The sequence below is a fragment of the Miniopterus schreibersii genome, assembly GCF_964146895.1.
Source record: "Miniopterus schreibersii genome assembly, chromosome: X".
NCBI lineage: Eukaryota > Metazoa > Chordata > Mammalia > Chiroptera > Miniopteridae > Miniopterus > Miniopterus schreibersii.
This window is the reverse complement of record NC_138104.1, coordinates 96549158-96571985: the sequence shown is the minus strand read 5'-3', so window position 1 is coordinate 96571985 and position 22828 is coordinate 96549158. Positions and strand designations below refer to the sequence as shown.

General features: G+C 47.7%; 1 protein-coding gene across 6 annotated transcripts in view; it reads right to left on the bottom strand.

Moving 5' to 3' along the window:
• The window catches only part of SH3KBP1 (SH3 domain containing kinase binding protein 1), a 309900-nt gene extending 287501 nt beyond the window's left edge, over positions 1-22399 (bottom strand). For 2 of the 6 annotated variants that reach the window (XM_081126118.1, XM_081126119.1), the window contains exon 1: positions 21971-22378. In XM_081126118.1, the coding sequence (XP_080982244.1) occupies positions 21971-21974 (4 nt within the window). In that variant the 5' untranslated portion in view covers positions 21975-22378. Of the gene's footprint in view, positions 1-21970 lie in introns of all 6 variants that reach the window. The other 4 variants (XM_081126121.1, XM_081126120.1, XM_081126122.1 and 1 more) reach the window with 4 other exon arrangements.
• Positions 22400-22828: the final 429 nt, after the last annotated feature.

Below are 22828 nucleotides of genomic sequence, written 5' to 3'. Positions count from 1 at the left end.
CTCCCTGCTCTCCAGATTGGGTGAAAATACCGTACTGGCATCTTGACCCTAGCAAGAACCATGTAGAAAAATGTAGGAAGACCAGCAGTCCACCCCTTTCAGAGAGGGGGCCCTGGAGTGTGTCAAGGCCCATGGTGGACCATTAAAAGACGGCCCTGTCGCCTCCCTGGGGGCTTGCTGGATGCTGCCCCAGAACACCATCACATCTGTCTTGAATGTCTCTCCCTTGGCCAGGGAGCACTAGTTTTGCCAAGCTTTAAGAACAGACTGAGGGCTCTCTCTGTGCCTGCTTGGTAACAATTGTCTGAATACGTGGCCAAAATTGGTCTGAGACTTGCTTTTCCGGTAACATTCCTCCTGGTCGTGAGACTGTGGGAAAGGACGCACAAGGCTCGCTTCTATTGTTTCCCAAAAGAATCTGACAATTCTTCAAAGGCCAACCAGTTTAGGTCATCAGTTCACAACAGATTGTTTCTTAGGATTCCTGAGAACACATTTGTGGCTCTGGGAGCATGTGCAAGACCAGCCTACACTCCCCAGAGCAGAGCCCTCCTGGGACCAGGTATTGAGCTGGGCAGTTACTCTCTCTAGAGAGAGCTGTTTGGACATTGACAAGCCTCCCCAGGGATACCAAGTGTCTACACTGAACCCCTGGGACTTGCAGGGGCTGGAGTATACTGGATGTACAAAACATGACCAAACTAATTTATTTAGCCCTGAGTCTCCAAGTTGAGTCAACAATGGAACCAACCACAAAGCACACAACAAAAAAACCCACGCTTTTATTTTCTTTGGGGCCAGATGTAACCAACCCCATCTTCTATTTTCTTCCTCCCAAGGGGCAGACTCATCTGTCATTTCCTGTCCTTGTCCCCCTGCTTCCTCATTCCTCTCTTGCTGGTCAGCCCAGCTGTTACCAGCCGTCCTGAGTCCCTGCTCTTTTTCAAGGTCATCCCCTAGTCCCAGCAGCCCTGGGAGGGTAGCCCTAGGTGAGGGTCCAAGCTGGGACCATCAAACTCCAGGATGGTTCCACAGAGAAACAAGGCACCTGACATACTTCATGGCCTGCTGGGCTGAAAGAAATCTCCCTCTCAACTTCCTCAAACTGTGCAAAGATAACAGTTGTCTTCCACACAGGCTGCCACCAAAATGACTGACCTTTGGCCCTAACCAGAAGTGATGCCCACATCCTAATCCCTGGAACCTGTGAATACCGGCAAAGAGCCATTAAAGTTGCAGGTGGAATTTAGGGTGTTAATCAGCTGACCTTAAAATAGGGAGAATAGCCTGAATCATACAGGTGGACCTAATATAATCCTAATGCTCCTTAAAAGTCTAACTTGGGTGCAAAGAGAAGGTCAGAGTGATGCGGTATGAGAAGAACACAATCCACTGTTGTAGGCTTTGAAGATGGAGGAAATGGGCCATGAGCCAAGGAATCTGAGCAGTCTCTAGATGCCAGAAAAGGCAAGGGAGTAGAAATCTCCCTAGAGTTTCCAGAAAGGAATGCAGCCCTGTCAATACATTGATTTTAGCCCAGTGAGACCTGCATCAGACCTCTGACCTACAGAACAGTAAGAAAATAAATTTATGTTATTTTAAGCCTAATATTGTGGTAAAACTTAAAATTCTCCTAACTGTGGTAAAAATTAAAATTCTCCTAATTTTGTGGTAATTTGTTTTGGCAACAATAGGAAAGGAATAGAATACACCTGGTTATCAGGCACCATAGTAGCTTGTTTTAGGCCTGCTGAATAAGTCATTCTTACTTAAATAAAACTATCTATGCAACATCCACAGCACTTTCAAGTTGCCTCTTCCCTGAAGGCCTGGCTCCATGCCACTGGCTGCCATTGGCCTCCATTTCCTTAGGTCTTACCTCCAAAGGAACCAGTGCCCAGGGACAGAAAACACACATCGTTTCGTGTCACAGGGCAATTCTAAATAGAACACTTTGCCTGTGCCATTTTTATGAGGTATCTGCTTGACACAGATCTTTAAAAAGAAAACCCACTCAGAGTTATTTCTGTAACTGAAGGTGGGCAAGAATGGGGATAGTAAAATGAGATTATTACTTGTGAAATGAGCAATGGAAGTTAAGCCTAGTCTTACCTATCATTTAATGCATCAATTTGCAACTAAGTATAGCAATGACAATTTCCATTCAGACCACCCGACCCCACAGTGCCAGTCCCTGGCATTGCCTGTGAAACAGCATATGGCTCCTAGAACTCTCCAAAGCATGAAAGCATTAAAAATTCGGAGTGCCAGTGATAGTGGGCTGGTCCCCAAATGAGTGTTCATGAACTGACAAAAGCAGACGGCCAACACTCCAGTCACCTCAAGCAGCTTCCAAAGGGACCTGCAGTCATACTGCGATCTCCCAAACCATTAGCAACAGTTAAATATTAAGCCAAATGACAGAGGTATTTCCACTACCAATTTATGACATTGGAGACTTTATGTTTTTGACAAGAGGGCATTTTCTAAGCAATTACTCCCTAGGGAGGGAGAAAAAAAAAGTCCTGAAGCAAAACGCCAGGGACTGGGTTCAGGGTAAACATAAAGTAGAACAAGAGGAAAAGAAAAGAAAAATATCATGCATTGCACAGAGGCCAGCGATACTTCCCTAAAATGCAGGATGAGAACCCTACAGAAATGAGCACATTGGCTCCCTTATCTCAAATCTGCTCTGCACAACCCAGGGCCCATGCATGTGCTTCATTACATCCCCAAGAGGAAGTGTGACAAGCCTGAATGCTGACCACAACTAAGAAAGATACAGTGGAAGATTCTTCCTGGGGGGGGGGACCCATGGCAAAGAAATTTTGGAGGGGACAGTAAAACAAGCCAGCCTGCCAGCTGTCCTCACGACAGTGCACCCTTAACAGGGAGCAATCATTGATTGGGTTTTTTTCTTGACAAGTTCAATGCAAAAGAAATGTCTGTTAATGACTAATAGAGGGCCCCAGGAAGACTCTTACATATATGGTAGAAGTGGTCTGGGCACAAATGCTAGCTTGCTGCCAAAATTCTCCTACAGACCACATCATGAATAATTTTTACTTATTTCCTCAGACCTTTCAAAAGAGAAATACTTCCAAACACCTTACGAAATGATAGGGCCAACAGCAGGGAAGACTGGGCAGCACTTTCTCAGGTGCTCCTGACGTATGTGAAGTGCGCAGGAGAGGCACATAAGTGATACCATTAAATACCAACTTCCGCTTTGGGGAAATGAGATTCTGGCTTTAGAGTTACACTTCATATATTGTTTTCACTCATTCAACAAACATTTTTCTTTTGCTGCCCATTCTGGCTGAGACACTGTGCCAGGTGTAAGGATACCAGCGTGGAGGAGATGGCCATGGTGTTCACCTTGGCGCCAAAGGAACTGCAGTCCATGGAGCATGATTTGGGGGATCTTTGCAGTCCCCACTGGGGCTTTCTGAGCCAGCAGTGCCCTGTGCCCTCTCCTCAAGCAGTGACCTTTCCTGTATCCATCCAGAAGTATCCGGGTTAGGAGAGGGGAGGGAGGGAGGAAAGGGAAGAGGGAATGATGTCTGCCTACAACAAATCGGATTTCCTTGCATTTTCCAGCAGAGCAAAGATAAAAAAGATGACTCATGATTCCCCCCTCAAAAATAAATAACTCATCCCCAATTGATGGTTTCTTCCCATTTATAACTCTAAACCTAGGAAAGTGAAATTCTGACTGTAGCAGGCATGAATTATTTTAGCCAGGCATGCTAAATCTCCTAAGCAAGAACTCAAGTCGTCAGCTCCAGGCTGAGTGCCAAGATTTCCCCCAATCGCCGAGGACAATATGGAGGGACAGGATCAGGGAGAGCCCCGAGAGGGCAGGGAGGTGATGTGCTGCTGGGGCCAGCCAAGGACTAATGATTCTGGCAGATGCCTGGGTCATCACCACAGAAGGTTTCCCCTACCTTATATCCAAAAACTGATGTTCATAAATTTGACAAATTATCAACTTAGCTCCCCCCATTATCACAAGCAAGCAATCTATGGCAGAAGAAAAAACAATGAGCATTCCTAAAACAAGCTGCCAGATTTTTGGGGGGAGGGGGGCAGATCTGAGCTAGCACAGAATGAGGCCCCACTCCTTCCCACTGTTCATACTCCACCCTGCTCCCCCCACCTCAAGAAGTACAGAAACATGCTTACCCACAGGACTACTCAAACTGGCCCTGGTTTAACTTTTCCATATCTCACCCCTAAAAAAATCCCTAAATAGGGTGATGCAGAACTCTCCAGTCATGCTGTGCCTTTAAATATGTTTTCCTGCCACTGAAGGTCCACCACCTGGGTGCTCTTGACAGGACAATCTATTTTAAAACAGCAGCTCCCAAGGCACATCCAGCACAGAGCCAACACACGCATTTCAGCAGCCAATGTCAATGACAAAGCTGGTCTAAAGAAAGGGCAACAGACAATGGTGGCATTTGGGTGCTCAAATTAAAGTTCAGATGAGTGAGAGGAGCCTGGGATACTGGCAACTATTGGTATTTCTTCCTCAAGGGCCAGGCAGACACATGGTGGGACCAAGGTTATCATATGAAAAAAACAACAACAACAAAAAAAAACCCACAATATACCAGCCCTGCTGGGTGTGACTGGAACATTCAAAGAGAGTGACCTGGAGTCAATGATTAAATAGCATTTCCACTAGAGGTTCATAGAGTCATTGTGACGTGCAAATTTTCAGCAACTCTAAAAAAATGATTCAGCTCCACCAAAGAGAGCACAATCTAGTTGTAATTGCAGGAGAAAATTCACACTCTTAAGGTTAGAGGTGTTTGAAGGCCAACTCAATGGTCTGCTGGGGTAGGCAGGGCACACAAGAGGGTTAAGGAGATCCAGAAACAGCATGAGCCTGTCTTCAGCAAGTTTACCAGCTGACAATTTAGTACCTTTAAAATATATCCCCAGCCATGAGACTGGCAAAAATGCAGTCATATGATGCAGCAGACTGATATTATCTCTGTGTCCCCTTCCTCCTTTTAGAAATAGAGCCCCTCCCTCCACTGAAGACAGAACAATGCCTCCACCACATGTCTATATGCTAATTCCCAGAACCTATGAATATATCATCTACCAGGGCAAAAGAGACTTTGCAGATGTGATTAAGTTGAGGATCTTGAGATGGGGATTATCTGTGCAAACGCAGTATAATCACAAGGGTCTTTAAAAGATGGAAAAAGGAGGCAGAAGAGCCAAAGAAGGAGATGTGATGACAAAGGCAGAGGTTGGAGGGATGCAAGGAAGGGGCCACCAGCCAAGGAATGTGGGCCACTTCTAGAAGCTGAAAAAGGCAAAGGAAAGAGATACTCCCCAGAGCTTCCAGAAGAAACCAGCCCTGCCAACCCATTTGGACTTCTGACCACCCTGAACTGTAAGACAGTAACTCTGTGCTGCTTCAAGCCATTAAGTGTGAGGTAGTTTGTTACAGCAGGAATAGGAAACCAATACACTCCCACCCCAGTCTGTGTTGGGCACATGGCTGCCTGGCTGGAGATTACGTTCCCCCAGACTCACCCACAACTAGGGCTGAGACTGTAGCTAAGTTGTTGCCTATGGGGTGTGGGTGGGAGTGACACAAGCAGTTTCTAGGTCACATCCTTTAAAGAGGGAAGCTGCTCACCCTCCACTTCCCTCTCCCAGTGGGCTGGTGAGCCAGCTCCCACCATGCCAACAAAGGCAACAACCTAGAAACTGTGCAGGATCGACAAGAGAGAAGGAACCCAGCCCCAGGGACTTTGCAGAGCAAAGCCATTCACCCACCCTGAACAGCCCAGTAGTCAGCAGTCAGTGGCCTGAGAGGGAAACAGACAGCTATACTATCTTGGGGTCTTAGTGATAGCAATTCAGCCTCTGCCCTAATACACCTGGGACACCACATGGTGGTGATAAAGGGAGCAGCAGACACGTTTCCACTCTGAGAGTACACACTTTGAAAAGCAATCAGGCATTCACTTCTAAAGCTCACATACTCTCTCCTCCGATGAGTTCTCTTCTTCATTCATTAGTTTGTTCATTCACACATTTACTGGGAACACATGCAAGCACAACCACTTTGAAAATCCAACAACTTGAAACCCAGCAAAACACTCCTTGCTATACACCTTTTTTAAAAAATATGATTTTTATTGATTTTTTTAGAGAGAGAGGAAGGGACAGGGATAGAGAGAAACATCGATATGAGAGCAAAACACCTGTCAGCTGCCTCCTGCACACCCCCTACTGGGAATTGAACACAAAACTCAGGCATGTGCCCTGACCAGGAATCAAACCAGTGACCTCTTGGTTCCTGGGTCGATGCTCAACCACTGAGCAACACTGGCCGGGCACTGTATACCTTTATAAAACATACTTCAGCCCTGGCTGGTGTTTTCAATGGTTAGAGTGTCCTCTCTGTGCACCAAAGGGTCGCGGGTTCGATTCCTGGTCAATGGCATGTACCTAGGCTGCAGGTTCGATCCCCAGCCCTGGTAGGGGAGTGTGCAGGACCAATTGATGTGTCTCTCTCACACTGATGTTTCTCTCTCTGTTTTTCTCTCTCTCCCTCCCTCCCTTTCACTCTCTCTAAAAATCAATGGAAAAAATATCCTCAGGTGAGGATTAAAAAAACAACCACTACCACATACTTCACATGTGCACCCAGAGACACTTATTAGAATGGTAATAGCTGATCCATTCATAGCAGCAAAAACCTAGGAACAATGCAGAAGTCCACCACCAGTGGAAAGGATAACTACATGGTGACAGAAACAGTGGAATGCCAGACAGGCCAAGTAAGTGGACTAGAAAATGAGAGACAACAAGCAAATCACAAGTCTCTGTGCAGTGTGGATGCCAGTTTCATAAACTAAAACCAAGCAAAACAGACAATATATTTTTAGGAGATACATATGGAAGTGATAAAACTGTTTCTTAAAGAAAAAGGAAAAGGTGGTTTTTAAAAAGTCTCACAATGTGGTCTCCTCTAGAGAATGCAGGAGTGGGGACGGAGCCAGAATGCACATTGGGGGACGAGTTCACAAGTATATATTCTATAATGATGCTTGGCACTGTCCACACGGCATATAGTCTGAGTGTATCAAACAGCATATGTGCTTTCAGAACAGTTTTCTAAGGCACAGCACCACGTGAAAAGGCCTCAGAGAGCAATGCACGAGGGAAGGATCCTTGGGGTGGTTTGAAGAAAGAGATGAACACAAAAGGAAAAAGTGAACTGAATGCAAAAGACTGCCACATCAGGCCAAGCCAGCAATGACTTCATTTCTGAAAGACACCATTGTGTCTCCCATTAGTGTTGATGTGAGCCTTATTGGGTTAATTTATACTTAATTTGTGAATCTGTTTCAGGTTTATACTTACAGATGAGCTAAAGCAATAAAAGCTTATATCTAGTTAAGTGCCTATGTTTTCAAAATAGCATTATTATTTAAAAGTTTAAGGCAATTGCCCTGGCTGGTATGGCCCAGCTGGTTGGAGCGTCGTCCCATACACCAAAAGGTTACATACAGGTTAGATCCCCAGTTGGGTGCGTCCAGGAGGCAACCAATCAATATTTCTCTCTCACATTGATGTATGTTTCTCTCTCTCTCAAATCAATTAAAAATATCCTCAGGTGAGGATTAAAAATACGAATAAAAAAATAAATAAATAAATGTTTAAGGCTATTAAAAAATAATGGAATTCTGACACATGCTACAACATGGATGAACCTTGAAGACATTACACTAAGTGAAATAATCCAGGCACAAAATATAAAGACTGTATGATTCCATTTACATGAGATCCACAGAGTGGTAAAAATCTTAGAGGCAGAAAGAGGCTGAGGAGAAGGGGAACAGGAACTTAGTGTTTAATATATCTGCACTTTCAGGTGGGGAAGATGAAAAGCTCCAGAGATGGATGGTGCTGGGTGCACAACAATGTAAATGTGCTTAATGCCACTGAACTGTACACTTAAAATGGCTAAATGGTAAATTGTACATTATGCATATGTTACCATAATAAAAAATAGTTAATCTTATGTTATGTATATTTCACTGCAATAATAAAATAAATAAGCTATTAAATATTTTTAAAAGTTTATAGTAAAGTAGGGGTTCTTGGCAAACATTTTCCTTATGAAGGGAATTTCACATTAGTCATCTGAGAAACCCTGTTATTCTGCTTGGTTTTTCTCTAGACCTCCAGTGAGGAGGGAGTTTCAGAGATTGACTCAACACTGTCGTATCTCAGAAAGTTCTCTTCTAACTTGACGTGCATTCCTCAGATTGACACCTTACCTTCTTTCTGGATAAACAGAACTTGTTCAAACAAACATCCTCTGGTTTAACTGCTCATTTCATTGTGCGGTTCATGAAATGATGACATCATAGTCTCCCCCGAAAGGGAAACGAAAGTTAACTAAAGTGTGTCACAGGGTGGAACTTGAGCTATCTTTGAGCTCCTCTGGTTATCAGATCTTACACTTGACAGGTGCTCAATAAACGCTTGTAGAATTTAATTGAATTCCAATATACAGCAGTATTGAGGCAACTTTCTCATTTGTCCTACCAGTGCAGGCCGGTTTCACTGGCAATTTGAAAATGTAACAAAGGGAGGAAGTATATGGTACAAGTTAGCTACCAGTGCTTTCTAACATGCGTTATCATGGACTTTAGAACTTTCACAGAGACTTGCCCCAGAGAGGGCATCGTAAATATTCAACTAATTTTTCCAGGTACATGAACTGACATTTGACACATGTTTGGTGGCTGAGCGAATACTTTACACAATGCTGTCCATTAATGAAACATGCATGGAAAAGGCAAGGCTCTGAGATGCTTCTTCCAGTCTGGATCCTAGACTTCTAGGGACCCTTGCCCAGAGCCCTTTGAAGCTGAAGGCACAGTTTTTTAGGGGAGTGTACGATGATGACAGGAAGCTAAGCTAGGAAACCACAGGAAGGTTATTTCAGCCATGACCTTTCCCTTGTCAACAGGGGACTTGGACCCGTATCCCAGCCAAATATGGAGTCACACTAAGGACCCAGGGCCTTCAGCGCAGTTTTCCTTAATGTCTGTGAAATAAGGTTCTTTTAAATGCCAGTCAGGGTGTGAAATGAAAGGAAGGAGGGAAGAGGGAAAGAGAAAGAAGAAACCAAACCCCCAAGATGTCACCTTTCATTGTGCATCCCCTAACCTCACACCTGAGCACCAGGATTAATCATCTCAAAATGTCACACTAAACTAGGTACAGCTCTGTGGAATGTGAAAGCCCTACAAGCAGTCTCCTTCAGGGATCTCTCCCTCTCTCCCTCTCTCTCTCCCTCTCTCTCTCCCTCTCCCCCTCTCTCTCTCTCTCTCTCTCTCTCTCTCTCTCTCACACACACACACACACACAGTGTATAGAAGGGATGATAAGCCATATGAGCAGTTTCTTGAACTAACACTGAAAGCAAACACAAAGATGGCAGGTACCCAGCTGATCCACATGTAAGCTGCATGGACCAAACTCCTCTTGGTTACCATCCACATGGATCATTCCAGTCATTTGGAGACTATGAAAACCAAGACCGGATATCAAATGCCACCCTGCCTACAACCTGATTTCCTTAAAGGGTAAAAGGAAAATGGTATCCATCACATCCTTACTATACTGTTAACATTATAGAAGCAACCTAAACACTCAAATGGTAGGGAAATGGTTACATAAGTTAAGATTCATGACCCCCAAATATTCAGTTACTAAAAACACTGGCTTTGAAGATGACTATGAAGAGAAAAAACACCAGGATCCACAATTATCTATATTACAATACATGTACATATATCCACAGGTATATAGGAAAAAGCCTGAAAAGACAAGCCAAGATAAAATGAAAGTGGCTGTATTGGAGTACCAAATGGTCAATTTAAATCCTTCTGCTTCCTATTTTTTAAACCCTATAAAACAGTCATCATATATTTATTTTAAAAACTATTTTTTTAAGGTTAGAGAATATTGGAGCTAGAAGAAGACACATCCATCCCTCCCCTCACTCAGGGACAGAGCCAGGGATGGAGCCCCTCACCAGCATGGAGCAGCTCTTGAAGAGGCCACCTGAGGCTGTGGGCTGGGGAGACCTCTCACAGGATACACCTCAGTCCCCAGCTCTCCTTGCCCTGAGGGGTAGCAGGAGCCCTTCCCTGAGGTGCATACAAGAGGCACACTCCCCAAGGTTTCCTCTTCCCCAGGGGCCCACACATTCTCATGTGGTCATCTTGACCTTAGACTGCACATTATAAATGATAATTTCATGGGCTATAATACTGTTTACAGAGCAAAGGAGGTGGTGATATCAGTTGAAAATCCTGAGGCACGGGGCAATACTGCCTGGGTGGGAGAGGGCTTAAAGGAAGAGCTGGGGGGTGTGAGAAAGGGAGAGAGGGAGTGTTGAGAGAGAAGAGGGAAGAGACCACAGAGTGGGGGGTTCAGGGGAGAGAGCTGGGGGAGAGAGATAATGGGAGACAGAGGGATTGGGGGAGAGATGAGAGGATGGGAGGAGAGAGATGGTGTGAAGGAGAGGGCTGGATGAGAGAGGGGAATGGGAAGGGGTGGGGAAGTAGAGGGGTGGGAAAAGAGGAGGGAGAAGAGGAGGAAGGAAGAAGTGGCATATAGTAAGAAGGGGGGAGGTAGGTGGTGTGGAAAGTATGTAGAAGGGGGAATATGGAGGAGAAGGGTTGTGGGCAAGGACAAAGGGTATAGACACAGGGATGGGAGAGGAGGGGTGAGGAAGAGACAGGGTGGGGAGAGAGGGAGAGAAAGAGAATGAAGGAAAGAGGGACAGGGGAGATAGGGGCACAAAAAAGGAGGTGCTGAGAGGAAGGGAAGGAGAGAGAGCAGGAGGGAGTGAGGGTCAGGAGAGGGCGGGTGGAAGGAGGGGATACGGTGAGAGGAGAGGTGGGCAGTGAGGGGATGGGGAGGAGGGAAGAGAAAGTTTGGTGAGAGAGAAAGTGGTAATTGAGAGAAGGTATCGGGGAGTGAGGGGTGAGAGATGGGAGGAGAGGATGTAGAGAGGGTGGGAGAGAATGTGGGGAAAGTGAGGGCCTGGATGAGAGAGGGGTGGGGGAACAGACAGTGCTCAGAGGGATAACTTGGAAGGAGGGCTGTAGGGAGGAGGGTGTGTGGGAGAGGGGCGGGGGAGAGGGCCAGGGGAGAAGATAGGGGAGAGAAGGTGGAAGGAGCAGGAGCCTAGATGAGAGAGGGGTGGGGGAACAGAGGGGTGGGTAGAGAGGTTACTAGGAAGGAGGGCTGTGGGGAGAGGCTATGGGGGGAGTGAGGGCTGAGAGATAGGGTAAGGAAACAAAGAGGAGGTGGGAGAGAGACAGAGAAAGCTTGAGGCTGGGGAAAGGCAGACAACCAGATATTAGAGGGACAGTCCCCTTCCCCCTTTTTCCTACATCTTGCCACCAGGCAGTGGCTGTTTTTCACAATGTCTTCATCTCTTCCTCCATTTAAAAACCCACAGGTTCCCTAAAAGGGCCAGACAATGTCACAACTGTACCCCGCCTCCACAGCGTGCTATCAGCAACCCACCCAAGTGCCCCCAAAGTCACATCCACATTTTTTAACTGCAGCCAACTCAAAAGGAGAACCCGAGTGCAGTTACACAATTCAGGGTCTCAAAGGATAAAAATAGCCCTATTATTCACTTGGAAGCACAACTGTGCCTGTCCCTGCGGGAGCCCTTCCTCAGGGGACCTCGTGAAAGGGACTCTGAAGGTAGAATATCCTCAAATCACCAACCACCTCTTTGTCAAGAAAAAGCCAGGAACAACGGGCACAGGGCACTCTCAGGTGTTCTGACTTAAGGCTTTCAAGCATCCTCACTTATAGTGCCCACCCCAAGAACGCCCCCCAAGGTACAGGACTTCCTTTGGGTCACCCTGTGTCTCAGCACCTGGGGGAATAGAGGGGTGGGTAGGCCCTCCTCAAACATTGACACAGCTCAGAACTGGGTGTGTCTCTCCCTCCCGTCACAGGTGTGGGTGTGGAGCAGCCACCTATGTATCCCCAGAGGATGACAGCAACTCCAGTGGGCTCAGACCCTCACTAATGGGAATTTGGAACTGGGATGGAAGCAAGTCACTCTTAAGTAACTGGAACTGTGATGTGTGCACACAGAGAAGAAAGGAGAAAGGGCCACGGAGATGGCCAGAGGACACGCTGGGCAGCCAGCCCATCCCTGGTTTGGGGGCTTCTTGGGGACCCTTGGGTTGCATAAGAGGCCCCTGTGGCCCTGGAATGAATCCCCTTTTCAGGTTAAGCAGGCTATGCTTGGCTTCCTCACATGAAGAATGTCCTTGCTACACATATGATGTGAACGTGGGAAGACACTTCCTAATTCAGTTGAGAAGCGAGGCCTAGATGGGTTAAGATCCAGGACAAAGTCTCTACCAGTTAGAAACTGATTTCTCAGATTAGCTGAGATACAGTATACAGCAGAATCTTCTAAAGAACTCTTTCCAAATACACCTGTCCCTCGGCCACAGCTGGATGAGGAGGACCCAGGCACAGGGTTCCACGCACATCCCCAGGGAAAAATCACCAGCTAGGTATGAGTTCTCCCATCATGAATTAATCAGGAGGTAAAATGAAGGGGAAAATAACAAAAATACTCTATCTGCTGGAAGATGCATGAGATCTGCCTGTATCAAGCCACAGCAAATAAAACACTGACGGCCTCTGGGGAGGGTCACAGAACAGCAGCAGGGCTGGGATGGGAAGGAGACTCTTCACTCTAAGCACTTTTCACCTTTTCAATTTTGAATCATATGGATGTCTGACCTAGTCTAAAAACTAACGTTAAAAAATAATTTAGCCCTGACTGGTGCGGTTCAGTTAGTTGAGCGTCGTCCTGTGTACAGAGAGGCTGCCGGTTGGATTCCGGGTCAGGTCACAGGCTCAATTCCCAGTAGGGGACGTGCAGGAGGCAGCCAATCGATGTTGATGTTTCCCTCTCATCAATGTTTCTATCTCTCTCTCCCTCCTCTCTCTCTAAAATCAATTAAAAAACATTTTAAAAACAAATTAAATAATAATAATTCACACGTGTCTCTAGCAAGAAGCTATTAGTCTCTATGCCCAACAAACAGATGAATGTTGAGAACTGCTTCTCCTTTCAAAGTTTTTCCTCAATTGGTGACACCCCTACAATTCCCATTCTCCCCCAGTCCTTCCCCACAACTAATTACTTTCTTTTCTGACAAAGGGAGCAATTAAGCTTTTTAAAAATCCCTAAACTAACACACACTTACTGTGCCCAGCCTGCTTCAGGAATCACTGCTGAGCTAACAGATGACTAGGTTGACACCTCCATTCTCCATCTAATATTTTATTGAGAACAAAGGAGCAGTGAGAACCACTGAATAAGTGGTGAAAAACTGTCCCATTTTGTTTTTTGTGAAGAGGCTTTGGGGTTTGGGTTTTTTAATGATCAAAATAGGAGAAAGGCAAAGTCCATTTATGAAGCCATTCGCATCAGATGAATTTCACCCATAGGCAGCATCCAGGATGATCTGGTGAAGCCAACGGAGCTCCATGAAGAAACTGGCCAAGGGGAGGACCTTTTTCAGCCCTGCTCCAAAGCGAGATTCAGCACCTCCTTCCAGCTCCAGGCACACAAATGAGAACTAGTTGGAATAATTAGAGAGGACACTAAGCTAATTAAAGACTTTTCACACGGGGAGTGGGTACATGATGGATAAAACTGGTGCAGCCCCAGAGGACCAGACCTAGAACAGGGCCTCAAGTCATTCAAGTCTAGAACAGTCCAGAAAAATCTGGCAAAAACACAGGGCTGGCGTTTAAGGAAATGGTGATTTAAACAGTTTATACATGCTGAATTTGGGTGCTTAAGAACTTAAATTTGTTATGCAAATGAGAAATTAATGAGCATCTAAATATTTGTAGTGTTAAATCCAAGGTACAGAGGAAGAAACAGCAGTATGCACTGAATAGCACCTCACCCTGCCACTCTGTCCTCCACACCTGGGGACAGACCAGCCTCCTACAGTGGCCCCACCACTTCCCTGGCCACTGGAAGGAAATCAGCTAAGGCCTTTACTGGACTTTTCTTGCCAACTGAATACAGTTCAATGAGAACAAATATCACAGGATTTTTTTTTTTTTTGTCATTAGTGTTTTTTCTTCCTGAGGCTAAATACACAGCTTAGCAGTGAAGTAAGGCCCACAAGCTACATTTTGCTTTGTTTAAATGCCCCCTAATGAAAACCATAGACCTGCCTGTAAGACATTTATCCATAAAATAGCAATCAAGTTAAAAATTAAGTGCTCATAACCCACCATGTTGCCAGTGTACCTTTGCCAACTGAAGGGATTCAGGCGAAGATACGAAGATACGTAGATTCCATCAACCCTCCACATGCGAAGGCACTGCCGGGTTTTCTCCCATGATTGAAATATCCTTAAGGAACCCCAGTAATTTCCAAAAAAGTTACCCAAGCAAGGAACTCACAAATGCTTCAGGATGTAGAGACATTCAAAATTCCCCCACATGACAAAAGGGTTGTGACCAAGGGAGGTGCCTGGAGGGACAGCAAAAATGAAGTACCTCCCAAAGGAAACATCAACCAAAAACACTAAAAAACAAAACAACAAAACCATGCTCACCCTTTTCCCATTCCTTTGGATTCTTAACTGGGATCCTTGGGCTTCTAGCAAGTGTTCTCCAAAATGGCTGGGCAGTTCAGAAACCCCCAGGGGACATGGATTCTAATCTTCAAGTTAGAAACTTACCAGGGAAACAGTCTGTAGAAAGAGCATCACTGGGGGAAGCAGGAGCCTGACATTTATTGCACATTGAGCACCTACATAAATTGCTAGTTCTCTCCTATAGAAAGGACATTGAATTCTGCGGCAAGAGGACCATGTCACTTCGCCTCTCTGCATCTCAGTTTCATCATCTGATGGTGTGAGCCATGACTGCCAAGGACCCTTCCAGGTTTTCAGTTCCAGGGACCAATGTGTGTGACAGAAGGACCCATCATCTGTCACCAGGCATATAAGCACATCCCACTAGGAAGGCAAAACAAAACCCCAGGGGAGCCAAACATGAGACAAAAAAGTTCACACACTTCATGACCCAGGTACTGACAGAAGAGGGGCAGGAGCTGTATTAAGCTACTTTCTACTCAAAGGACAAAATAGTCAAAGAGTCCTGCTCTCCAGTGATTTCATGGTTCATTCATAAAGCAAAGGCTGTGGCTACAGAGGAAAACCTGTTCCAGAGCGGCTGGTGATGAAGGAGGGAAATGGGGCTCCAGCCATCTGTGTAACACTCAGAGCCAGCTTCCCCCACATTTGGACCGGAATACTGTGGTGAGGGCTGTCCTGTGTATTGTAGGATGTGTAGCAGTGTCCCTGGCCTTTGTCCACCAGATGCCAATTAGACTGCCCTCCCCCAACAGCTGTGACAACCAAGTGTCTTCAGACATTGCCAAATGTCCCCCTGGGGGGTAGAATCACCCCCAGTTGAGAACCACTGCCAGAGAGAATTTTCTATCTTAAAACTTGCCATTCTTTGTTGAAGCCATGTGACACAGGTGGCGGTACCCTTCTCATCTACTGCAGTGCAGGCCACCATGAACTGTCAGCAAGCAGACCTTGTCAGCAGGCTCTGCCAGGGGGATTTTCCACAATTGCACACATCTCCTGGCAACCAATAATCTTGGAGAATTTTGAGTAGTAACTGCACTTGGATGAAAGGGTTATTCATTTATTCATTCGTCAACATAGGGCACTTACCGAATGCCAGGCAATGGAGTTGGGGACACCCAATCAGAGATAAACTGACTTAATACAAGGTGAAGTATTGTACAGCAACCTTTGGAGCAGGCCTCAAAAGTTGAATAAGGGATGTGCTAGGCTGAATAATAGCCGCACCACCACCTCCCCCCAAGATCACACCCTAGTCCCCAAAACCTATAATTCTGCTACCTTCCATGGCAAAAGGGTCTTTGTTGATGTAATTAAGGGTCTTGATATGGGTAGGTGTCCTGGATTATCCAGGTGGGCCCAATCTAATACAGCAGTCCTTATAAAAGGAAGGCAGGGGGAGGGTCAGAGTTAAAGGAGATGTGAGCACAGAAGCAGAGGTTAGAGTGATGTGGCCACAAGTCAAGGAATGCAGCTGGAGGACATGGGTTCTCCCCCAAAGCCTCCAGAAGGAAGCAGCCCTGCCGAACCTTGATATCAACCCAGCAAACTCCATTTTGGACCTCTAACCTCCAGAAGTATAAGATTACAAGTTGATGTTGTTTGAAGCCACTGGGCTTGCAGTACTTTGTTACAGCATCAAGAGGATACTAATACAGGGAGACTACAAGATAGAGAAGAGAATGAAATCATTCCCCATTAGGGGAACTACGCAGGGAAGGCTCAGCCTCAACATACATGGTGCAAAAAAAAAGGTTGGGTGGCTGCCAGGCTTTGGTAGATACATGGAGTTAATTCCAGAAACATCTGGGACTTGACTGTGCATTGGGAGATGAGAGAGGGGAGAGGAGAAGGAAGAAGAGGCAAGGCAAAGAGCAGAATACCCATGGAGGTGACAAGGAAAGGTGGTAATACCCCCAAGGAAATGAGGAATGAAACAGTCAGGACAAGTACTATGGAGGAAAAATGCTGAGTTCAATTTACAACACACTCTGAGGCATCTAAGACATACCTGGGTGAAGTTAACTAGAAGGTTAGGAATAATTACCTCAAAAGTACTCATTTTAGGCTTACCATGTCCTAGGCACAGGGACACAATGACCAAACAGACGCAGTCCCTGCCCTCCTTAACATGACGGAGAAAAGCTGAAGAGTCAGTATCAGAATGATATGGTATCAGAAAGACTTGCCTGGTCATTGCTGCCTTGGAAGATGGAAGGGGGCCATGAGGCCAGGAATGTGGGCAGACTCTGGAAGCTGGAAAAAGCAAGAAAAAGGACAACCAAATGTTGTCCCCTAGAGCCTGCAGAAGGAATGCAGCCCGGCTGACACCTTGATTTTAGCCCAGCAAGACCCACTACAGGCTTCTGACCCCCAGAATGGTAAGATAATAAATTTGTGTTAAGTCACTGTTTGTGGTAATTTGTTACAGCAGCAATTGGAAACTAATACAGATACCATGTATAGAAGATCACAAACAAATATCAAAACCCCTAATAATGCTAACAAACTATTTTTACTATCCCCTCTAAAGAGGATGGAGGGAGAAGGATGACGGGAAGGACCTGTGTGACACTGGTAAAAGTCCAAATGCCCAGGTGTTAGAGATCTGGCTTGGGCTGGATTCATGAACGAATCAACCCTGTACTGTCCTAGTAACTCCATGAGAGGTTTGTTCTGAAGTAGGAGCATATTTTTCTCCTTCTCTAAGATCGTGTCACAATAGCATCTTTTTTTTTTTGAAAGTGTTTTCATCTGTGGTCCTAAGCACATGTGTGCTGCTGTTTAGCCTTTTCCCTTTCGGTCATAGATGAAGGAGTCATTCTTTTTTAAATATATTTTTATTGATTTGAGAGAGAGGAGAAGGGAGAGGGAGAGAGAAAAAAACATCAATCATTTGCCTTCCCAACCAGGGATCGAACCTGCAACGTGGGCATGTGCCCTAACCAGAATTCAAACTGGTGACCTTTCGATATACAGGATGACGCTCAACCAACTGAGCCACACCGACCAGGGCACAACAGTATCTTATTTTATGACCAGCACGCCCATGCACTCTTCAGTGACCTACATACACTGGACCTCAGCTTTCTCAACTGCAAGGCAAGGAGATTCTACACTCGACCTTGAGCTTGCATCAGAACCACCTGGAGGGTTCATTAATACACAGGCTGCTGGGCTCCACCCGCAGAGTTCCTGACTCAGTAGGTCAGAGTTGGGGCCAGAGCATTTGTGTCTCTAATGGGATCCCAGGGGAGGCTGATGCTGCTGGTTTCTCGTATCAATCATATCACACTCCGAGAACCACCGTATTAGAGACACTCCCCTCACATTGAAAGGATTCTAGTATTTTCCCGCCCTGCATCTTTCCCACTAAGAGTGGCCCTGACCTCCTGACTCTCAGCAGCTTGTTCTGCATTACTCTGGATCTCTTCCCCTGGTATAGCATTTCGGTTTCCATTCTGCTTAAAGTTGAACAACAGTCCCAGGACTAGAGCTAGCTGATATTAAGGAATTAGCCACAGAATATACCTAGAAAGCCATTCGCCTCCCCTACTACCTTCTATTCCCTGCCCTGACTCATCACATAGTTAACTCGGAGATAGAGAAAAGCAACCCCTGCCATCCGGAAGCTGGCCAGGCACTTTCCTGTTGAACATAAACAATTGCACAGAACACAAACAACAGACAAGGCCGCTCTCATCAGGATGGGACAAGATGAAAATAAGGCAACTTAGTAATCACATCTAAACACAGACAAAGCATGAACCTCGTCCAGACCACAAATGGCACCAAACATCCCCCAATCTTGGCTAATGAGTGACTGCTGCTTCTTTCCCATCACCGCCTCTGTGTAGTCTTCCCTGCTTCCAGGTGACATTTATTAAGACCCCAATCAAGCCTATCCATGGCCCTTCCTGACGCCCCCTTCCTGCGATGCCTCACGGTGCCCCAAGGTGTGCGCTCTCCCTCCACTGCAAGGAGGAGAAACCTGCTGGTTCCACTCCAGGCGTGTTCCTGGGGGGTGTGACTGGAGGGAAATGACGACTGCTACTCAACTTTCAGATTTCACCTCAAACACAATCTCCTCAATGCCACTATCCTTACCCCTTTGCAGCCTAAGTCAGATTCCCCCTCACTAATCTCCTTTCACGAGGCCCGCCATGGCTTATAATTACATAGTGTCGTGGGCACAGCACTCAAGTCTACCTCCTCTACCAGGCTGAGAACCCAGGCCGGCAGGTCTGCATGTGTTGTGCGCCTGTTTCTAGCACAATGCCTGGCATGAAGCAGGAGGTCAGTGAACATTGGATGGACTGATGGATGAATACTGACCACTGTATCCAACCTACTTTAAAACAATGGCAAATACAAGAGTTGATGAGAGAATATCAGCAATGCAAAAAGAACTGAAGTGGTCAGACAGGAAACGACCAAGGTCTGTGCAACCAGGACGGTAGCAAGAGTTGCTACCGTCCTGTGCTGTGATGGGCCTACAGTCATGAGCAATAAACGTGGAGCCTTTTCTTCTATTTCTAACTCCAGACTGTTCGTGGAGGCCAGCACGTGACATTCATTTTCGCTTTAGTTCAGCATAAAGCAGTCTACCACCAAAACAATACATTGCTAAAAACAGTCCAAACTTTGCTGTTACCCCGGAATTCTTTAAATGGAAATCATTTGCTGGGCTTGCAAATCCGTCACTACTCACGGATTTGGGCAGTAATAATATGTGTGCAGATGTAATTACCAGAGGCTGTCCCTGTATCGGGCACTGCACGCATCTCCCCGCAAGCTCAGGGGGCACATTCTGAGCGGGCTTTTGTAAGAGGCCATCTCACAACTAACTGGCTTCATCTCAGGGCTTGGGATTTGATACTTTTCAGTCATTTTTCAGATCAAAGACCATATAATACCGTTTTATTGTGTATCCATCAATAGAAAAGTCATTATCAAGCCAAGTGAGAATGCAAGTGTCTCAAATTGATAAACTGAACAACTCTGAAAACCAACGACTTTCAGAGGATAGGAGAAGAGGGGGTCCTGCATGCGCACACACCTGCTACAGAAACAGCACTATCAGGCCGCTCCATCCGAAGACAGACAGAATCAATTGTTAAATACATGTACTTCAACACAAACACACTGCTGCAGGTGCTTTAGAAAAGAACAGGTGATCTTTAGCCACAAACTATGACCAGCATCTTAAATCCCACTCTAAGCATGTTAATGAGTTAAGTGAGTGGTCATTCTCACCTTATTGCCTCCAAGTATTAACACCTGAAAAAAATGATCATTTTCTGCACCACCACCCGCTTTTGTAATGGGTACAGTAAAAAACAAAAAGATGAAGCTCGTTAGGACTATAAACTGCAGAAGCACCCTCTAATCTTCTTCGAAGGCTCTGGTAATGAAAACGGTTCAGACCTGGATGATCAACGGGTCTGTTTCTTCTCAAATAGGACTCAGTCGTCTTGCCACTGAGACAGAGAAAGCACAGTCCAGACGCAGGAGACCTTTGGGTCTAATTCTTTTTTGTGTGCAACCCTCTCGTCAACCCACCCAAAATGAGAGGCGATCAAAACAGCATTTTTGGTTACCTATAGAGAAACCAGTCTGTTACTAAAGTGATCGGTGATTTTAAAGTATATACTTTGTTAATAAACTTAATCATCTTAGTAGGTGCCAAAGCAAAACAAGAGTATGAAGCTGTTTTGTCTTCCAGAGAATAGGAGGGTTTTGTACTCATTCATTCATTCAATACATATTTATTTAGGGCCTGCTCTGTGCCAGGCACCACAGAAAACAGCACTGAGCAAAAATGGGGCCACACAGCCCTGTCCCTATGGTCATGAAGCTTACAGTAGGGGAGATAAATGTTAAACACTCAAATATGTAATGCTGCTATACAAAAAAGAAAAGGTGCTATGGCAGAAAGGGTAACAGAGAAACTACTGTAGAGCGGGGTGGTGAGGGGATCAGAGAAAGGCACTGAGAGAAGTGACATGGAAGCTGAGAGGCCATCAGATCGCCACCACTTTAGAAAAGGAAAACCGTTATTTGAGAAGTGACCAGAAATGAGATTTGAACTTTGCCTGTCAACAACTGACTGTGCTAAACCTCCCCTTTGCAGTTCACCTGTCTTCATGTGCATCCTGTGCCTCCTGGCCCATCACTGTCTGACTAGCCTACCCCAGTCCTATTACCTAAATACAGAAAGGTCTCACTTTATTATAATGTATTATGATCTACAGCCTTCTTATGCTTGCCCTAGAAATACCCCAAAATAACCTGTCAGGGGCATGAAAAACAGAGACTGGCTGCCAGCCAGAATATTGGCTGGTGGGCCAAACCTTTAATAGCCAAGGCAGTCACAAGTCCTTTGCCCAGTCAAGTGTCAGGGCCTCTGGGCAGTAAGGTGGCTCCAATGCTCCGGGGTCTATACCAGATGGGACATGGGACATGGGACATGGGACAGGGGTGGGAGTGTTTAAGGGTTAGTTGGATACTTGGAACTGATGTTTGCTCTGTCAATCAAGGACTGGATCACCTTTCCAGTTGCTCAAGCCTGCGGACTTAGAGGATGTGGGAAGTGGCCTTTGAGCACCACGGAGCGGATAGCTCCCCGGGCTGCAGGAAGGCAGCAGGCAGAGAGGGGGTCAGGACCAGCAGGAAGAGGGGCACCCAGGACCCGAGGATGGCACGCCAAGCCAGGTACTGGGGCGTTTCCCGCCCCCCACCTCGCCAGCCCCCAGCAAAGGCAACCCGGTTCCCCCGCCGCCCCCAGACCCCGACAATCCGGCTTCCCTCGCAGCGGGCAAGGCGGGCACCGCGAGCCCCACGCAGAGCCGGAACCCACCGGCGCCCGGTACCTGCGTCTTCAGCGCCGAGGAGGGCGCGCTGGGGCGAGAAAATGGCCAAGGAAACTCTCCCCGCCCACCCGAAAAGCCAACCACACCCCCTGCATCCCTCAGCCCAGTCGCCCCTGGCCGGCCCCCGCCGTCCTCAGCCCAGGCCCCCGCGGGGTTCCCTCCGCGCCGCGCCGGCTCGGCAGGGACGCGGGCGCGAGTGGGAGTGAATGGGGGTGCGCAAGGCAGGCAAGGCGCCCACCGCGGTGTCACCCGTCGGGGCCGTCCCCCGGGGCGCCCTGCCCCGCTCCGCGGTCCTGAAACAGACGCGCCGCGCTCAGGCTTAGGTGGGCACCGGGGCGCCTGGGCGCGGGCGGTCCCCCACTCACCCATTGGCGTCGAGCCGGGCCGGGCCGCCGAGGCAGCGTGAAAGTTGGCGGAGGCGGGCGCGGGGATCTAGGCGCCGGGGTCGGGGTGCGGGGGTCGGGGCGCGCTGGGATCGGGGCGCGGGGATCGGGACGCGGCGACTGGGCCGGCTTCCTCCTCACTAGCGGCGGCCGCGGCGGCTCAGCGCCGCCTGCTGCTGCCTCCGCTGCTGCTGTCGCTGCTGCCCCGGGGCGACTCCTGCTGCTGCTGCTGCTGCATCGCGGCCCGCTGCGCCCGGCTGCGCCGGGTTTCCTGCTCCCCGCGAGTGGAAATTGCGAAAAAAAAAAAAAAAAAGAAAAAGCGCCGCCCAGCCCAGCGCCCGGCAGCCGCGGCCGCGCCGCCCGCTCTCCCCTCCTCCTCGCCGCGGCCACGGTGCTCCTGCGGCTCCGCCTGCCGGGGACGCGCCGCTGCCGGGCGGGGGCGGGGCCCGGGGGGGTGGGGCCTCTGGGCGGGGCTGGCGAGGGGTGGGGCATCCCTGCGGCAGTGGCGCTCCCGCGCCCCCTCACCCCCGCTGGGGAGGGACCCCGCTCCGCGCGAAGCCGACCCCCACCGCGGTGGCTGGGCTAACGCCCGGGGAAATGCCGCGAGACTCCTCGAGACCCGAGACCCGGGGAGCTAGGAAGTCCGTGGGGGAGGGGGCGTCCGAAGGAGGGGCAGGTGGAAAGCCCACCGCGAGGGCGCGACTAGACGGGGAGCGCGGGCTGGGGGAGGGGAGACCATGGGCAGGTGACGGCAAGAACACCTGCTGAGGGTGGTGGCTGGTAACCCGGGGGGGGGGGGGGGGGGGGGGAGGAGGTCGAGGCAGCGCCGAATTAGGCTTC